Source organism: Trachurus trachurus (assembly GCF_905171665.1).
Source record: "Trachurus trachurus genome assembly, chromosome: 2".
Classification (NCBI taxonomy): Eukaryota; Metazoa; Chordata; class Actinopteri; order Carangiformes; family Carangidae; genus Trachurus; species Trachurus trachurus.
The window spans coordinates 9717851-9735084 of record NC_139914.1 but is presented as its reverse complement, the minus strand read 5'-3'; the positions used below and the strand labels follow the sequence as shown (position 1 = coordinate 9735084).

Sequence of the window (17234 nt, the reverse complement as noted above, 5' to 3'; positions counted from 1 at the left end):
TACCAAACACACAAAAGCCAGGAAAATATCACACACACAGGGTGCACGCACAGACATACACTTTTTTTTAAGACTGCATGCACAAATAATGGTCACAAACGCATCAGAAAATATTCCGGCGAGCATTTCTCCTTCAGCAAGCGTCTCTTTCCAGACGCTCCGTCTGTTGCAGCAGCTTTTGTCTGTATTTTCATCTCAGTTGCGACGACGCTTCCCTCCCTGACAGCTCTCTGGCCTTTTCTTCACGTCTTTTGGCTCTCCTTTGTTTATCCCCTTCTCTCGCTTTCTCCTCACTTCTTGCCGTCTCTTTGTGCTCTCCCTACTGTCGTGGACGGAGGAGGGAGACGTCTTTTAATGGAAAAGCTTTTAGGGAAGACAGGGTTTTGATCATTTCGTCTACATTTTTGACTCCAGGGTGATTCACTAGAGTCGGAATCCAGCCTGTACGTCTATGAATGTATTCAAATTAATTAGGATCATCAATTTTTTAAGCTTTGCTATGATAAAAACACAAATGAGAAGTTGGAGAGGTGGAACCGGCTGAAATAAATCCACAGCAACACAAGAGTGATCTGTAAAACAAAAAAAAAATAATGCACACACAGATAATATGACTGTAAACACTAATATGAATTACCACATTCTCTGTCCGCACCCCTCCCATCGCTCCTCGCCCTGTCATCGCCACAATTCCTGACTCATCAGACGCTATTGTCGTGCTCCCTCCATCGCCGGCACACAGGGCTAAATTATTGGCCCCTTTTTAATAAGGCTATGGATTGTTTGAGGGATGGCAGCGGCACCGCTGTTGATTATATCGAAAGCCAGTTGTTTTATATCCTGCGAATGTCAGATTTCTGCTATTTACATCCCTCAACCGCAGCACGCCAGCGAATGGCTATTGATTTTGCCAGAGATGAATGGAGTGGCTGCGTGGAATTAAAAACAAAAAGACAAAAAGGGTTGAGGAGGAGGAGGAGGAGGAGGAGGAGAGGAGCGTGATGTAAGGATGAAAGAAGCAGAAGAAGCAGGGATATTAGATGACAAACCAAAGTCAATGCCTGTAAACTCAAACCAGCGTTCACACTTGACTTGGACGAGTTTTATAGCAACTCACACACACCCGTGTCAGCTTCGTGGTTGGGCATCCATCTTGGCCGGCTCTGTGAAACAAAATAGTTCCATATTTTCCTCCTGGCGCTGGGTTTTCAAGCGTATTCTGGCGGACTGGGATCGGGTTCAAGACGCAGCGGAGCGTTTGAAGCCGCTGCCATGTTTTCAGCCCATCGTCTCCATTGAATCTCTGCGCCTACGGCTACAATAAGTGGTCAGGAGCCAGACTGCAGAGTCTGTGTGTTCCAAGCCTTGATGTGCTGGGAAAAAAAACACACCACCCGCCTTACGCACGCTGTTACACATCAGCAAATTGTGGTGTTCAAAGCTTCCCAGGAGTTATTTTTCAATGAAATGATGCGGTGATGTACATTTTTCACAGAAGCTCCTGTTTTGTCTACTTCTTCCTCGAGTTTTGTCTCGAGGCTCGAGTTCCCCCCCCCGTATTTGCCAGAATATCTTCAAACAAACTCCAGAGTCGGTCTCTGTCTTCCAAACACTACATGTCTCTTGGCTGCTTTTCAGGTATACTGGCAAAACATCATCAGTACTTGTCTCACTCCACGTCGTAGTGAGAAGACGAGCCCAGTTGTTAGACCAGGCCTGAGACAAAGAAATCTCCACCATTAGTTTGTTCTTCTCTTTGTTACCGTGGAAACAAACCCGCACGTTTGTATATCATCATTTCACACATCAGTATGAGCTGATTTGTTGCTTTAAGAAGTCATCATTTCAAGGCAAAACAGGTCATTTTTAACCGTACTGTATATTTAAGCTCTGGGTGTGTGTGTTCTTTTTTAAATGATTAACTATTGTCTGACATTTTTAGGCAAAAAAGTTAATAAATGAATCAAATAAGTAATTAGCAATTTCATCTATAATGAAAGCAGTTGGACTGTGACACAAATTACTTTTCGAAAATGGAAAATTAAAAAGTAAGTTATGAAAAAAAAGCCCAACATTTGTTCCATGTGCTTCTCTTTAACTAATAGTGTTGTAGATAGAATATGTTCATGTTAATTTTACTGAGGGGTGGTGAGGTGACAAAAAAGGTAATGAACAGAAGCACACAGCTAAATACAGTCCATCCTCCTGCTCAAACATGACTCTATTGGAAATGAAAGTCGGGGGTCGCTAGTAGGAATGGTTTTGTTTTAGTGTCTTGATAAAAGTTGGAAGTTTAGAAGTCGCGGGAGAAGATCATGGAGGAGAAAGACGAGATGTAACTCGAGTGAGTGAGTGATGGTTGGAGGAGGAGAGGAAGACGTGGAATGACGAAGGAGAAGGAGGAGGAGGAGACGTGGAGTTCGGGGAAAAAAATAGGAAGAGGAAGAGTCGGGGAAAAAATGACAGCAGTGGAATGAGTTGGAGGGGGAGGAGGGAGGAGGGGGGAGGGAGGCCGGTGACCGAGTACAGATAGATGAATGACATTTTGGATTCTCTCAGCAATAAAGCGTCTCCCTAGACAACGGCTGTCTGGGTTTAGATAGAGGCCGTCACACTGAAGGGCTCATTTGCCTTTCAGTTGCTCATTACATCCAACCCAAACTTATTTCCTCCTCTGGGAGCCCCCCCACACCCCCCACCCCTCCCACCCCCACTCCTCTGACTGTCTGTGTGTGTGTGTTTACATGTGCAGCCGTGCATGTTCACTTACACACAGGATGTTTTTTTTGCATGGGTGATGTTGCTTCTGTGTGTGTGTGTGTTTTTTTTTTTTGGTGGGCAAAATGACAGTACGGACAGCAGCTGTTGTGCATCGTGTGTGTGTATGTGTGTGTGTATGTGTTTCATTATCTCTGTGGCGTGTTGTATTTGTGACACGCCACTTCACTTTGTACACAATTCGAAGGCGACCACCGTGCTGCGAATACTCAAGTTAGTAAATCTCACACGACACACACCATAATGTGATTTATAAAAGAAGAACAAAGCTAAACACACTTGAGCAAGCACAATAAGCACACACACACACACACACAGACACAGACACACACATTTACACCAAAGGCATATCCCTCCTTAGATACGATATTGAAACACACAGGCCTCGTGGCAGAAATGTTCTCCAACCTTCCTTCATAATGATTTCTCCCATATGGTTCCTCCTAATATTCTGCTTGGAGTCAACTCACTGGAACTAACACACACACACACACACAGACATACACACGCACGCATGCACACACACATATACACACATGATCACAGGCAGCCCTTCTGTGCTACATTAACTACAAACCTCATTTCCCCACAAAGAGAAGCCACCGGCTGAAAATTGGCTGGGACGAGTCATTAAACCTGCGTCTGACTCACGCACACACACACACACACACACACATACACACATCTGCTATACAAATGACACACACACACCCACCTGTGTCAGTGTAGCAGGTGATATCCCAGCGCCTGCTGAGAGATGATTGCCCTCTTGATGGAGGAGGGCCAGTGTTCATGTGTACAGAGGTGAATGTGCATTTGTGAGTTTGGACACTTTCACCTTTAGGAGAATTTTATAATGTGTGTGTGGAATGATAAGTGATAAAAAGGATACATAGGAAAGGGAAGGGAAAAGAGGATAAAGAGGGAAGAATGGAGTACAAGGAGGAGGAAGAAAGAAGACAAGTTAAAGGTAAAGATGGAGAAGTGGGAAGAAAAATCAGGGCAGGAGGTAGAGGGGGGGTTGGCGAGCGTGAAGGGGAAGGGCTCCTGCTGAGAGATGATTGATGGATGTGAAACCCCGCTGGCCCCAGATCAGCCGCCGAGATCTGTCAGGGACCATTTGAAGTTAAAGTCATACTAAAGCAGGCAGGACCCAAACTAATGACAGTTCCTCTTAAATGTGTCAGGTTTCTCCCACACTGTCTTCTGCTATTCTCATATCCCAGGTGACTGATGGAGGATATTTCACTGCATTTAAAGGAGTTGGTCGGCCAGAATGTCCCTCACAAAACCACCACAATGTATGAATTAGTAGTATATAATAAAGAGGTGGAAGAGAGCTGATGTTTTCCCTCTGCTTTTCTATATCTAACATTTGGTTAAATCAACTCTCCTCTTTTTCAGATTCCCTTTGTAATAATTTTATCATGTAATTGTTTCTGTGGCTCTGGCAGAACTTGGTGAACTGAGCATGAACTCATTTCTGAAATATGAATGAAATTATTTAACCTGAGCGCATTAAAAAAACTTACAAGAGGTCACACTGACCTTTTTATACGTTTTCGAGGAGTTCCATATATAATAGCAAAGTATTAAAATGTACATAAAAGCTCTGAAATATCATAAATTTCACATTCATTATTAACTGTCTGTAAAAGTTTTGCCATTCTATTAACCAAGGGCAACTAAAAAAAAAAAAAAAAAAAGGTACCATACCAGAGTTTAATTTGTGCTATCAGTCATTTTCTAAGAGTAGCTGATTTTTTTTTTTTCTTGCTCATTTTGGAGTGAAACTGTTCATTTCATACACAGCAAAGCAGCATGTGAGTGCTGAGCCTATAAGCTGCACGGCTGCCACGTCAGCACCACCTCAGGACTGTGATGATGATGATGATGGTGATGATGATGTTAAGGAGGAGGAGGAGGGCGGAGGCTGGTGGGCTTGGTAATAACCATCCACCATTGATGTGGTCCAGGCTCCTGGATTCGTTTAAAGCCAGGCGCGTGGGTGTGTGTCAGCTGATGTGTGTGTGGTGAAGGGATGGACAGGAGCTTCTCCTGAATGCAATTGCAGCTCATAGAGGAGAAATGTTCAAACCCACACTGTGCAGCTCTGAAAACACTTCCACTGACTCGAATTGAATCAAGAAAAGAAAAAAAAAGAAGAAACAGGATGTCAACCACACACACCACCGGTTATACCTGCAGGACCTGAAGCTCACACCTTCCAGTTGTCCGTCCTTCAGCTTCATTTCTATAGCACATTTAAAGACAAATAGGTCAAATAAGCAGGTAAAACAAATGTAAATATTCCATAAGAGATGTATGAGAAAATAACACAGTCAGCAGTGAGGTCACATCTTCATCTCCAGGATTTAGTAAATGTTCTTAACCCTTGAAAATGTATTTATTGTTTTTCAACCTTGGTTTATTTGCTCTGAGTGATATTGATCAGGCTGTGCTGAAGCAGTAGAAGTAAAGTGGAAAATACTTTTCAAATCGGAGTCGTGTTCCACTTCACATGTGTGAAGGATGATGCAGTCGTGTGTGTCCTCGCGCCGCGTTCGGCTCTGACCTCACTTTGTCCCCGAAGAACTCAGAGGGTCGTGCAACTTCCAAACCCACATACAAATCCATGAGGTCCATCATTCAGTGTTAGTTCTCCTTCACTCAAAAGACTTGTATTACATCCCAGCACTCACACCACCGTCAGATAAACTGTTAACAAACATCCTTGTAAATCCTCAGCACAGTTTACTAGATAATACATCACTGCAGACTCAGATCGCTCTGCTTTGTCCTCTCAGGGGAAAAAAAGAAAAAAAACATCTCAAGTGTCTGAGTGAATGCATTAAGATGTTTGATGGCCACAGACTCCTACATCATGCATGCTGTTTATCAAGTGGACACTTGAGATAGTTTCCTCATTGTTTTAGAGGAAAATGGTTTTGTGAAACGCAGGTTCTCTAAACAGAAACTGGCAAGACCACAGCAGATTTTTTAAAACCTTTATTTAACCAAGTAAGTGCAAGGAGGGGCAATGCACTGTGCGTCAACCAGACACTCCACTATCTCACAGACACAAGGGTCCAGGTACAGTACTGAAATGTGGTACAGTTTGATTTTACCTGAATTGATACTCGGTTTACTCTGGGAATTCGGTCGGTATCAATAAAAGAAACAAACCTGGTACTCATCCATAGCCAGAGGCAACAACAATAACATGTAGCCTACACAATATATAGTTTGTGTGTGTGTTTGTCATGTTTCTGTGCTGGAAATCCATCACTGACCTCGTGCCAGAGCTTTGACCCGGTCCATGTTCCTTATGTCACGTCCATGTTGCTCTGCCGAACCCTGCAGCTGCTGCTCCGCCCACTCAGTCAGCCATCGAGGCGCCCATCCAGAGGTCACAGCCTTTTCCACTGAGTAAATGTACATCCACTTGGCTGTGACTGCTACTAGTCAGGAATCAGATTATTTGTCATTAGAATAAAAGTTAATTTAAAGGGATAGTTCAACATTTTGGCAAATTGGCCCATTGCCATAATCTCTATAGTTTTAGGAGTAGGTTTGTTACCTTTAATTTATTAATTTATTTTTAGAACGGCGGAGCAGAGCCGTGAGCTGCTCAGAGCTATGCTACGGAGGCTAATGGAATTTCTTGGTTTTGGTGGAGTTGTCAAGGTAAATTCATGCAAAACAAACCATTGATGCACGTTCCCATCAGGGGCAGTTTTTCGGCAAGCAGTATCTCCGTTTACCTCTAAAACAACTCTGTCTGGTAACGTTCTGTTATCTTCTCATAGTGTGGTGAATGTGCAGGTCACAACTTGTCCACCAGAGCATTTTGGAGTTGTTGGATTGTGTATTTGATGAGTTTGATAAGGGAAACCAAGAAATCCCATTAGCCTCCGTAGCGTAGCTCTGAGCAGCTCTGCTCCGCCGTTCTAAAAATAGCTTGCATCGACAATTAAAGGTAACAAACCTACTCCTAAGACTATAGGGATTATGGCAATGGGCCAATTTGCCAAAATGTTGAACCATCCCTTTAAAACTAGATTCACCTCTGCAGACTACCCAGACATTAGAGCTGCAATCTCTCAGCTTGGACCCCACCTTTGACACTTTGTGCTCTGCATCTTTTCTGGATTATCGATTCAATGTATTTAAATGAAGTTATTATCTCCTTATATAGTCATTTTCCTGCTCAACAGAAGAAAAAAAAATCCACACATTTAACCTCTCTCTATTTTATCTAATTGATAACAGCTTCCCTGTTTACTATTCTTCATGGCATAATGGAGCTGTATTAAGTTATTGGTAATGCAAACACAAGGGTGTAAAACTGCGACAGGAGGACAGACGTGATAAGACAGTAGATGCAGTGCGAATAGCAACAAAGAAGAAGGAGGAAGGAGTCCAGACAGATGGGAACAAACACGGTACAACATGTCAGAGAGAATAAGTGAGATGTCTCATACCTCACAGGAATGAGCTCTTCCTCCAAAAACCAGCGTGTTTACATGGCGGCATGCACAACGTACAGGCGTTTCTCTGCAGGTGCCCGTCCCGCGTTAATCACTCCAGCTCCCCGAAAACACAAGGAGGCTCCGTCATTGTTGCTAAAGTCGTTTGTCTGTTCCGGGGAGAATGGCGCGAGACGGGATTAAGTTGTAATTCAATTTAGGGAGATTAAAGAAGGTTTCAGCCAGAAAAGCAACTTGAAGGGAACGCGCCAGCAGCAAAACTGGGTTATGCAGCTAAGAAGGTTTTTGTTTTGTTTATTTTATAATGCGTTCAAACTCAAACAGGAGCCTGGTGGAGCGGGAACAGAGTGCAAGAGGAGGGCTGAGGTTTGAAACGACTCTGGTCACGTCGCTGCCATGCAGTCGGTCTTTAAACGCAGCACAGAGGCCTGTTGTTGCCTACAGTCCTCTAACCATGACAACTTGTGTGGTTGTAACCATGGGAACAAAGTACTTCTTTCACCTAAAGCATGATCCCACATTAAAAAAAACAAATCCACCTTTATGGACTCTTATGAACCGTCAACCTACACTCTGCAGTGTGTGACTCAGATATAGAGAAACCTGCTCAGCAATAGTCCGCTGCTGCAACACAGCACTGCATGGACTGTCAATTTTTCTTTGACCTCTGATATTGAAGTTTACAGGTTTGTTTTTTTTTAGTTTTGTGTTGAGGAGAGTTTCCATTAAAAAGGAAAAAAAAAAGTGCAAGAGAAGCATTCTTGTAAATCTAGTTGTTTTGGAGAGTTGGAGCTGCTCCTGTCGCCCTGACTGGCAGAAATCTGCTCACACACACACACCGGAGCTGTCAAGTGGACATGGACCTGGTGTCACCAACTGCATTAACGGGGGGAGAAAAAAAAGAGTCAATACCTACACTGTCTAGAGAAGGATGGAGGGAGGCAGAGAGAGAGAGAGCGAGGGCAGAGATGGAGAAATAGAAGTCTAAGGGCAGAGAAAAAGAAATGAGGAAAGGAGAGAGAGGATGAGGTAGAGCAGATGGATCTTGTTGCTCTCGAAATGAGCCCAGAAAAAGAGCGTTTACAGTAAAGCGCGCCGATATGAATGCTAATGCCCCCGGACGTCATTCCCACTCTCACTAGTACAAGATTGTGTCTCTCTTTCTTCCTCCGTCTCCCCGGCTCTCTATTTCCTTAGCCTGGCCTTACCTTGCTTACTCACCCATTTCTCTTCTTTCTCTGCGTGTGTGTGTTTATTTTTGTGTGTGATATTGGTTTTTGAGAGTTGTTTTCTCCTGACTTTTCACCTCTCCCCTCTGATCTTTTACCACCGCACACACACGGACATAAACCCGCGCACCTGCCAGTAGGTTTCAATAACAGATTATTACAGACAGCCCCGCTCACCCTTTCACCTCCACACACACCTGTACACAAACACCAAACACACACTAAGCTTATTGATCTCACCAATTTCAAACCCTTGCGCACACTTCCTTTGAGTTTGTAGCTGCTCTTAAATCATTTCATCTAATAACTCATCTGTGTGTGCGTGTGCGTGTGGTCAGCAAATCTCATTTATCACAATAGCTCAGGTCCCTTCGCTGCCATTGTGTCCCACACAGTCTGTACCCACAGCAATATGGAGGATCACAGAGGAGAAGGAGAGCGCTCATCTTTGCAGAGCCAACGATCCATAAAGCAATATGGGAGTTTATGAGCTCTCAGTGTTGTTCAATATAGGGGCAAGTTCAACTATGCAGCAGCCCATTGTTTTTTTTTTGTTTTTTTTCCTCTCTCATCTTGTTCTGTCTTTTCGGAAATTCTCCTTCTCGGTGCAGAGAATATGAACTCTGGCTGACAAAAGATGTACAGCATGTCTATTTAAAAGACATGACAAAGGGTGAAAGACAGATGATGGTGCTGACTCACTTACAGACACCATTTCTCTCACTTATAACCAAAGTATCTAAGTGAAGATAATAAAAATACTTACAAGACATTTAAGAGAAGCTTCAGTCAGACACCAGTTTGCTGGAAGCTACAGAATGTTCTGGTCCTACACCCCCAAAAACCAGTCACTCCAGTTTGTCTATGCAGAAATGGGAAGGTTTTATTTAATTTAATTTAATTTATTTGTATTTCATGTTTTGTATTTTTTTAAGTATGTTATTTTGGCTTTTCACCTCTTTATTAGATAGAAGAGTTGAGAGAGATAGGAAATGGGGAGGCAGAGGGAGGGGGAATGACATGTGGGAAAGGGCTGCCCAATGCGGGAGTCAAACCGGGGCCGCTTGCATTGAGGACTGTAGCCTCTATACATGGGGCACCTACCTAACCTCCTGCACCAATCGATGCCCCTCATGTAAAAGTTTGAGTAGGAACAGACAAAGCACGTGTAGCTGCAGCCATTTATTTTCATAATAATAATAATAATAACACACTGAGCCAAAATCCATCCAAACTTCCAGGCTGAGGAAGTTGAGGTTGCACTGTGATTGTCATGCTTTTAGCATCACCACTGCAGGCCATCAGAAGTATTTACTGAATCTATTTGCGTGTTTTTGCAAAGAGAGCAGACACATGATTACCTCTTTCCTCTTCCTTCTCTTTTGTCAGCCACTCAAAAGTTCCTTTGGCTTTTTTAATTTCTTATTCTCCTGAAATCGTACAAACAGCCACTCTTTGACTTAAGGCCTGTGTGCAAATTGGCCACGGACAACATCATCATTAGTGCCTTGCATCCTTTCTGGACCTTCTAAAGGCTGGAATCATAATTAGAGCTCGGCGCCGATGGGCTGCAGTTGAAGGCACCGTTGGCATTAGATGTTTGCCAGGAAATGCTGGAAGCTGTGAAAGATGTGAGGGACAGGTGTGTGGCTACACTTTAATGGCTCTATTTGTATGTGTGTGTGGCTAAAAACCTACAGTAAAACCCTCCCCGCTCCAATTTGCCCGGTCTTCCCCTCGCACCAATTGAGCTGTTTCCATCCGCTATAATATCTTCAAAGTCTTGTAATCTCGTCAGCCGAGTAAAGTCTCCAAGTGAAACCCTCTGTAAAGGTCAACCAATGCAATTTGAATATCTTTGATTAAACAGTGTGCCGGTGCCAGACCCAGACTGTAGGTCAGTGCCTCAGAGAAATGATATCCACCCCTCTCACCCCACTCGTCGTCGCTGCCTCAGTCTTGACTCTCATTGTTGAGGGTCACGTCTGCCACACTCGGCACTCTTTCCAGCAATTTACACGACGTCCCGGCCTTTGTGTGTGTGTGTGTCCATTCTTCTCCGCCTCTCTTCTGTCTGTCCTTCACACTTTTGTCTCAAAATTAAAAAAAAAAATCTCAAATCCTGGATGTTTCTTTGTCTTTTCTGACCTCTCTCTCATCCATTATTTTACTGATTCCAACATTTTTCAGAAAATGTGCCATACAGCAGCTGTTCAACCGTGCATTTGCAGACTGGCACTTCAGTTAAAACCCCTGTAAGTGCAGTCCATTTGCTAGATTGAAGCTCCTAGAAAAACTCCAGGGAAAAGAAATGTATCATATTTTACATCAGTTATTCATTGGAAAAAAAATCCTTTAACCTATCTGTGTCGGGCATGTGTGGTAGTCTACCACAGGTGATCAAGACGCAAACATTTATACACTTCCTTTGCATTTTAATTCTCTGTGGTCGAACTTTTTCCAGTGTGTCGTCATATTTTGACGGATCCCATTTCTCTGTCTCTGCCTCCAGTTTGCCCCGGCACGGAGAACAAGCTGAGCACCCTGTCTGACCTGGACCAGCAGTACCGCACCCTGAAGAAGCTCTTCGAGAACTGTGAAGTGGTCATGGGCAATTTGGAGATCACCAACATCGACCAAAACCGCAACCTCTCCTTCCTGACGGTAAGAAACAAAGTGGAGTGAAGTGTATCTGCAGGGGAGGAAACTCTCTGTTTCCAGTATTGTGTGACTCTAGTTTCCAGGTATCATTGGACATGGATGAGTCTCTTTTCCTGGAGTCTTTACTTACAATAGACACTTAAACCACAGTGTGATGTCGCACAGCTGTAATTTCCACATCTATGAAACATGACGCATTGCATTGTAGGGTTTGTTAGCGTGGAGTGAAATGTCACAGCCAATTGCTTGACAGTGAAGATAGTACATTGTATAGTAGGCAAGGAGTGAGCTCAGAACAAAGAGGACTGGAGTGATTCAGCACCGCAGACAGAGAGCCAAGTGGAGCAGGCTGGAAAGTTTCAGCACCACGGACAGAGACACAGAGACACAGAGACACAGGGCTTCAGCGTCACACATGAAACAGATTTGAAAAGTTTTGGAGGCACAGAGAAAGAGAGAGATAGAGATAGAGCTTGAATATTTCAACACCACAGATTGTGAAGCATGCGTAATATTTTTTTTTCTCTCACCCTGCATGCAGAGAAACCGCTAGCACAGCCACAGTATGTAAACATGCTTTCTACTCCAAAGCTGAAGCTGGCTGACTTGGCAGATTCGGGAGCTTTGAGCGGTATCCTGCTGTTTCTTGAATAGGAATGAGTTTTTCTCGCTGAAGAGACATGAAGAACTCAAATTAGACTTATTAGAAATTGTTTGGATTGATCAGTTTCGGCTGGCTTGAGCACAAATAGAGGTTTTTCTGTTTTTTTTTCTCGTTTTCACAAACACAGCAAATGTAAATAACTAAGCTAACAGTGGCTAATGAAGCGCCGGCTGAGTGTATGATCAGGGGAGTGGTCAAATAGACTCTTTGGAATGACTGTCCTGTATCAGCGTTTCTGTCCACACAGTCCCGGACGATGCTTTGTGCTTTATGAGACTTTTTTATTGTGCGGAGCCACTTTCACATCTGCACTGGAGGCGTTTTGCTCCGTCTCTTATCTGGAGGGGTGTTACGATAAGCAAACCAGCACGAATTCAGCATCTTTTCTTTTTTTTTTTTCACTTTGAGAGAACTCATTGGTATTGATCGAAGGCCTTTTGCCAGCGCGAGACAACACTATACAGGACAGTGGGACCGACGGTGCGGGGCGATGATAAGTGTTGCCGCGGAAGAGACACTGCAGGAAAACGAGCAGCACTCTGAATGCGAAGTGCCACCGCCGAATGAACGCAGTCGCCTCTGCAGCTCCTCTCTGTGTGTGTGTCTCTAAGTGTTTGTGTGTGTGTTTGTGTGTGTGTGCTTCCATCATCGGGACCGCCTTTTAAAAATGCACTTGTGCTGTTGCGTGTGCCACCAGGCGCTGTCCCTCCTCCCTGCTGTTAAATGAAGTGAGGTGTAGTCTAATTACTGGGCCAGCACTATCAAATGAATACCATAAACAGTCCCATTAGACCCGGCATCATTAGGGAAACAATTAGGCATCTGGGGGATTGTTAAGTAGATGTGACGGGGGTCAGGGTTTGGGAGTTGCGCGGTTGCCATGGGAACCCTGTTGCCACCACCCCTAATGGTAATGAGAAAAGAGCCCATCTGGATCCGGAGAGTATGTTTCCCCTGCTTGTGGACAACCTTTTTTAATTTTTGGTGATATTTCATCACGTGTGACACCGGGACACATTTTCAAGTTGCAGTTTTGTCTGAACAGGCTGGTTCAAGCTAAGTTCGACGTCAACACACACGCTCATTACACACACACACATTTCTGCAGATAAACCAGATACTCTGAGCTGCAGGCAGTCTGCGAGTGGCTTAGGAGAGCTGATGCACTTGGACTCCACGTTGTGTTAAAAGCTGCAGCCTGCGAGCTACGTACGCACACAGCACATATGGACAAATGGATGGACATGGTGTTTGTGCAGGGAAGGAGTCAGGATGGAGAGAAGGAGGAAGGAGGAAGAAGCCAGAGAAGAGCTAGAGGGGTGTCACTTTTATGGCAGGCAAAAACAGCTGCTGTGCTAAAATTACAATGTTCAGCTACTGTGCCGCAGGGGTGTGTGTTTGCGCCTGCATATATCTGTATATATATGTGTGTGTGTGTGTGTGTGAAGAGTGTGGAGGCCAATAGAAGGCAGAGATGGAGGAGGAAGGAGGGGTGAAGTGAGGGCAGGGACAGACAGGAAGAGTTGGTGATTTTAGCCTGGTGAGATGCTGACAGTTAGATGGATGAGACCACTCTCCTCTCCGGCCTCCTCAGGTCCGCCGTTCCCGTGAACCGACTTCCCATAATTCTCTGACTTCTCAGCAGACGCAGGGTGAGTGCAGGGGGTACAGTAATGCAAATACTTTATTTATTTTTTAGCCTAGGCTCCATCATATCTGGGTCAATTTGTGCTCAACAAGAAATCATTGTGTTTGTTTTAACCCGCCGGGTGCAGCTTACACGATAACTATAAAACACAGAAAACAGAATTTGAAACCTTACAATCTTGCTTTAAGCTGACTACGGTTTTGAAAGTTTGTTCATACAGTGATCATGTTTGCAGCTAACGGACAGTGACTTAGATGAATAATTACAATAGAGACACATTTTCTATCTGTCCTGCTGTCTAATTGTTTCAGCTCTTGTCCATTTTATGATGTAAAATCATAATTCTTATCATCATATTTCCCAAAGTTCCTCTAAGGAACATGGGAAAATTCTTTGGGAGCAGTGTCAGCTCACTGGAGCCGGCCTGAGACTTGAATTCCCGGAGAAAACTCCTCACAAAAGCAGTTTTTCTGGTTCCTCAGACGTCCCTCTGCTTGATAGATAAAACGCTTTGTGAGCGCAGACACAGGTGTCTGAAGGGCATCACCGCGCTGCCACACGGCATAACCCCTCCATCTCGCTCGCTCCCCGCGGCCACTGTCTGTCTGTCACTCACAATGACCCATTTTTTTTCCCAGAAGCGAAGCAGGAACCGGCGCCAAGTGGCCCGCAGTGGCCCACAAGCAGCTAATGATGTCACCTAGGCTGAAGGACTCTCCATGAAAGCCGGATCTAGCGCTGCAAAACACAGGGCACGGTGCCAGAGCTGCAGCTGAGGGCAGAGGAGCCTGGTCGGTGGCATGGCCGTGTCTCCGTCCACCAGGAAACAGAGAGGAAACGTACGGCAGAGCGTTTAAAGTTTCAAAGTTTCCACAGAGAACTGAATCCTTCACAAGTTAGAGATACAAAAAACACACACCCCACGCACTCACAGTCACACACACGAGCGCCAGCAATAAAGAGAGATGAATGACACGGCCACTGAGGTGTATACTCTATGTCGACATGCAGACAGAGACACTCTTTACTAAGCTTATCTCTGGCAAACACCAGCCGGGGGAGACAGAGAGAAAAGTGAGATACAGTTTTTTTTGTTTTTTTTTAACCAGCACTCATTTCCAAACTCTCCCATTAAAAATAGAGGGGGGTAGGGGTGGGAGGGGAGTAGCGTGGCTCTGAGTTCAGTGCGAGCAGCTGAGCAACAGAGCAGAGAAGAAAATAAAGCGAGATGAGAGAGGAGAGGAGAGAAAAGAGACTCCTCGTACCAAAGGCTCCCCATTTTCCTTGGGCTGTATTTCAGCTGCAAATGAAAGCTCAGTGATTCTGCAGCTTAGCTCCTCTCACAGCGTCACATCCTTCAGAAATGCATCGTGGAGGCGCGCCCCTTTCTGTGCATGCACTCGTGGCGTGCCGCGTAAACGTCATATCACTGGAGCCGAGAGTCCAAATGAGGTTACAGGTGCACGCACAGGGGGGGGGGGGTAAATGTTTATCTCAGAGCGGCAGCGCTCACGTTTCACCACAGACTTTCATCCCTGCTCTTTCGCAGCCCTACTTTGTCAGCTAGAACTAGTTTTTTCCCTCCTCTCTCATGTCCTTGCTGTAACCTACTGAGATAGTGTGCTAGTGAGAGATTATTGCCGGCGTGTGCGTCATTATTCAGGCCTCATCTGATCGCTCCCCTCTCTGTCTGAGTGTGATCCTATGCTATTAATTTGCTGTGAGGCAGTCATTCAGACTCCACTCCGTCACGCTCGTTTCTGTCCCTCAGCCATGTTCGCCGTTGGTCCAGTTCCTCATGATAGCCACATGCTCTCATATATGTTTGCTATTGCAGTGTCCGTCATATGCCAGACCATTACCAGACCTCAGGCCTTGTGCCAAAACCAGCAAATCATCCCAGAAGAGTGGAGTCTGTTTCAGCAGCATTTTCTTTTAGAAAGGAATACGAACACATCGCATATATATATTATTTATAAAAAAAAAAACAAGAGTGACAGTGAAGTTTCTCAGGTCACATCGTTTTATGAGTTTTCTTTTCGCCATGACAACCTGAATCCCTCTTTGTGTTTTCAGAGGTTTTTTTTTTTATGATAGGGCTGAGAGAACTCTCCACCCAACAGCCAGAAATGCTATTTACATGGAGAGATGCAGAAAGGTAGAGGACGAGGCCAGCGAGGAGGTCAAGTGCCCCTCTTTCCTCTCCCCTCACTCTCTGCTCTTTACAGATGGTTCAGTCTATTGTGCTCCGCGCGGCACAATGGCTGCCACGGGTCCTCTTCACCAAATAATGACACCGTGATCAGGAGCGACGCTTGGAGAGGGGGCGTGCGAGCCGGGGCGAATCGTACAGTTTCATTAGCCTCTGAACCAGCTGAGGAGCTCATAAAAGGTTGGGACTGTCGCCTGGAACGGGAGGTTGTTAGCGCCTCGCGGGCGCCCAGCAGCGTCTGCATAATTACAGCTCTTAGCGCTGGGAAAATTAGCACCCTGCTCGCGCCAACCAGCACCCTGCCAGATCACGGTGGCACTATCCTGATGTATCTTATAGCCTGTTAATTGTAGGGTAATGGAGACGCGCAAGTCCAAGAGAAGAAAAATATAACATTTTACTCTTTGTTTCATTTTTTTTCTAAAAAGTGTAGCTGTTTTCTGTTGGTGAGTAATTCTTTAACCACTCGGAAGCGATGCTCAAACTCAAGAAGCAGAGTATAAATAGGCCACACACAGCCACAACACACCTTTATGTGTCCACTTTATTTAAAGGGATTGTTCAACATTTTGGCAAATTAGCCCATTGCCATAATCCCTATAGTTTTAGGAGTAGGTTCGTTACCTTTAATTGTCAATGCAAGCTATTTTTTAGAACAGCGGAGCAGAGTCGCTAGATGCTCAGAGCTACACTAAGGAGGCTAATGGGATTTCTTGGTTTCCCTCACCAAACTCATCAAATACACAATCCAACAACTCCAAAACGCTCTGGTGGACAAGTTGTGACCTGCACATTCACCACGCTATGAGATAATAACAGAACGTTACGAGACAGAGTTGTTTTAGAGGTAAATACATGCAAAACCGCTGATGCGCGTTCCCGTCGGGGCAGTTTTTCAGCAAGCAGTCTCTGAATTTGCCTCGAAAACAACATTTACACTGCCCATCCCAAAAAAAAAAGTCACACACTGTAATATTTCGTTGGACCGCCTTTAGCTTTGATTATGAAATGCATTTGCGGTGTCATCGTTGCGATAAGCTTCTGCAATGTCACAACATTTATTTCTGTCCAGAGTTGCATTCATTTTTCAAAGATTCTCACATGTTTTGCTGAACCTCTATAGCCTGTGATTGACACATGGGGCTGACCGGGGACTACCTTGGTCAGTTGTCACAGGAATTGTAGTGTTTCATTTTCATGGTGTCCGTGCGTCTGTTTTTGTCCAGTCTATGCGGATCAATACGAGGGCAAGCAAGGGGGTGTGAAAAAAGAAAGCGCGTGAGACAAACACCAGATTTTGTTTGAGAAAGGCCCAAAGTTGTTAAAGTGAGACTCTCTAACAAGGACAGAACTTAATTGACAGGGCTTTCACATCCACCACCTTTTGTTCACATTTTGTTGATCTGCATTCATCATTGTTCAGTTACCAAAATAAAGGACTGAACAGTATCTGGATCTGTGTTTTAATGTGCACACCACATGGTTGTTCTGTGAGACTTTTGCTGAACCTCTCTGTATCCTGTGATTGACACGTGGGGCTGACCGGGGACTA

The 17234-nt window shown here is 44.7% G+C and overlaps 1 protein-coding gene across 1 annotated transcript in view; it reads left to right on the top strand.

The window, feature by feature from the left end:
- LOC310998106 (receptor tyrosine-protein kinase erbB-4-like) overlaps positions 1-17234 on the top strand; it is a 206413-nt gene that overhangs the window by 93571 nt on the left and 95608 nt on the right. The window contains exon 2 of the mRNA XM_083988010.1: positions 11010-11161. Coding sequence (XP_083844136.1) covers positions 11010-11161 — 152 coding nt within the window. The remainder of the gene's footprint in view (positions 1-11009; positions 11162-17234) is intronic.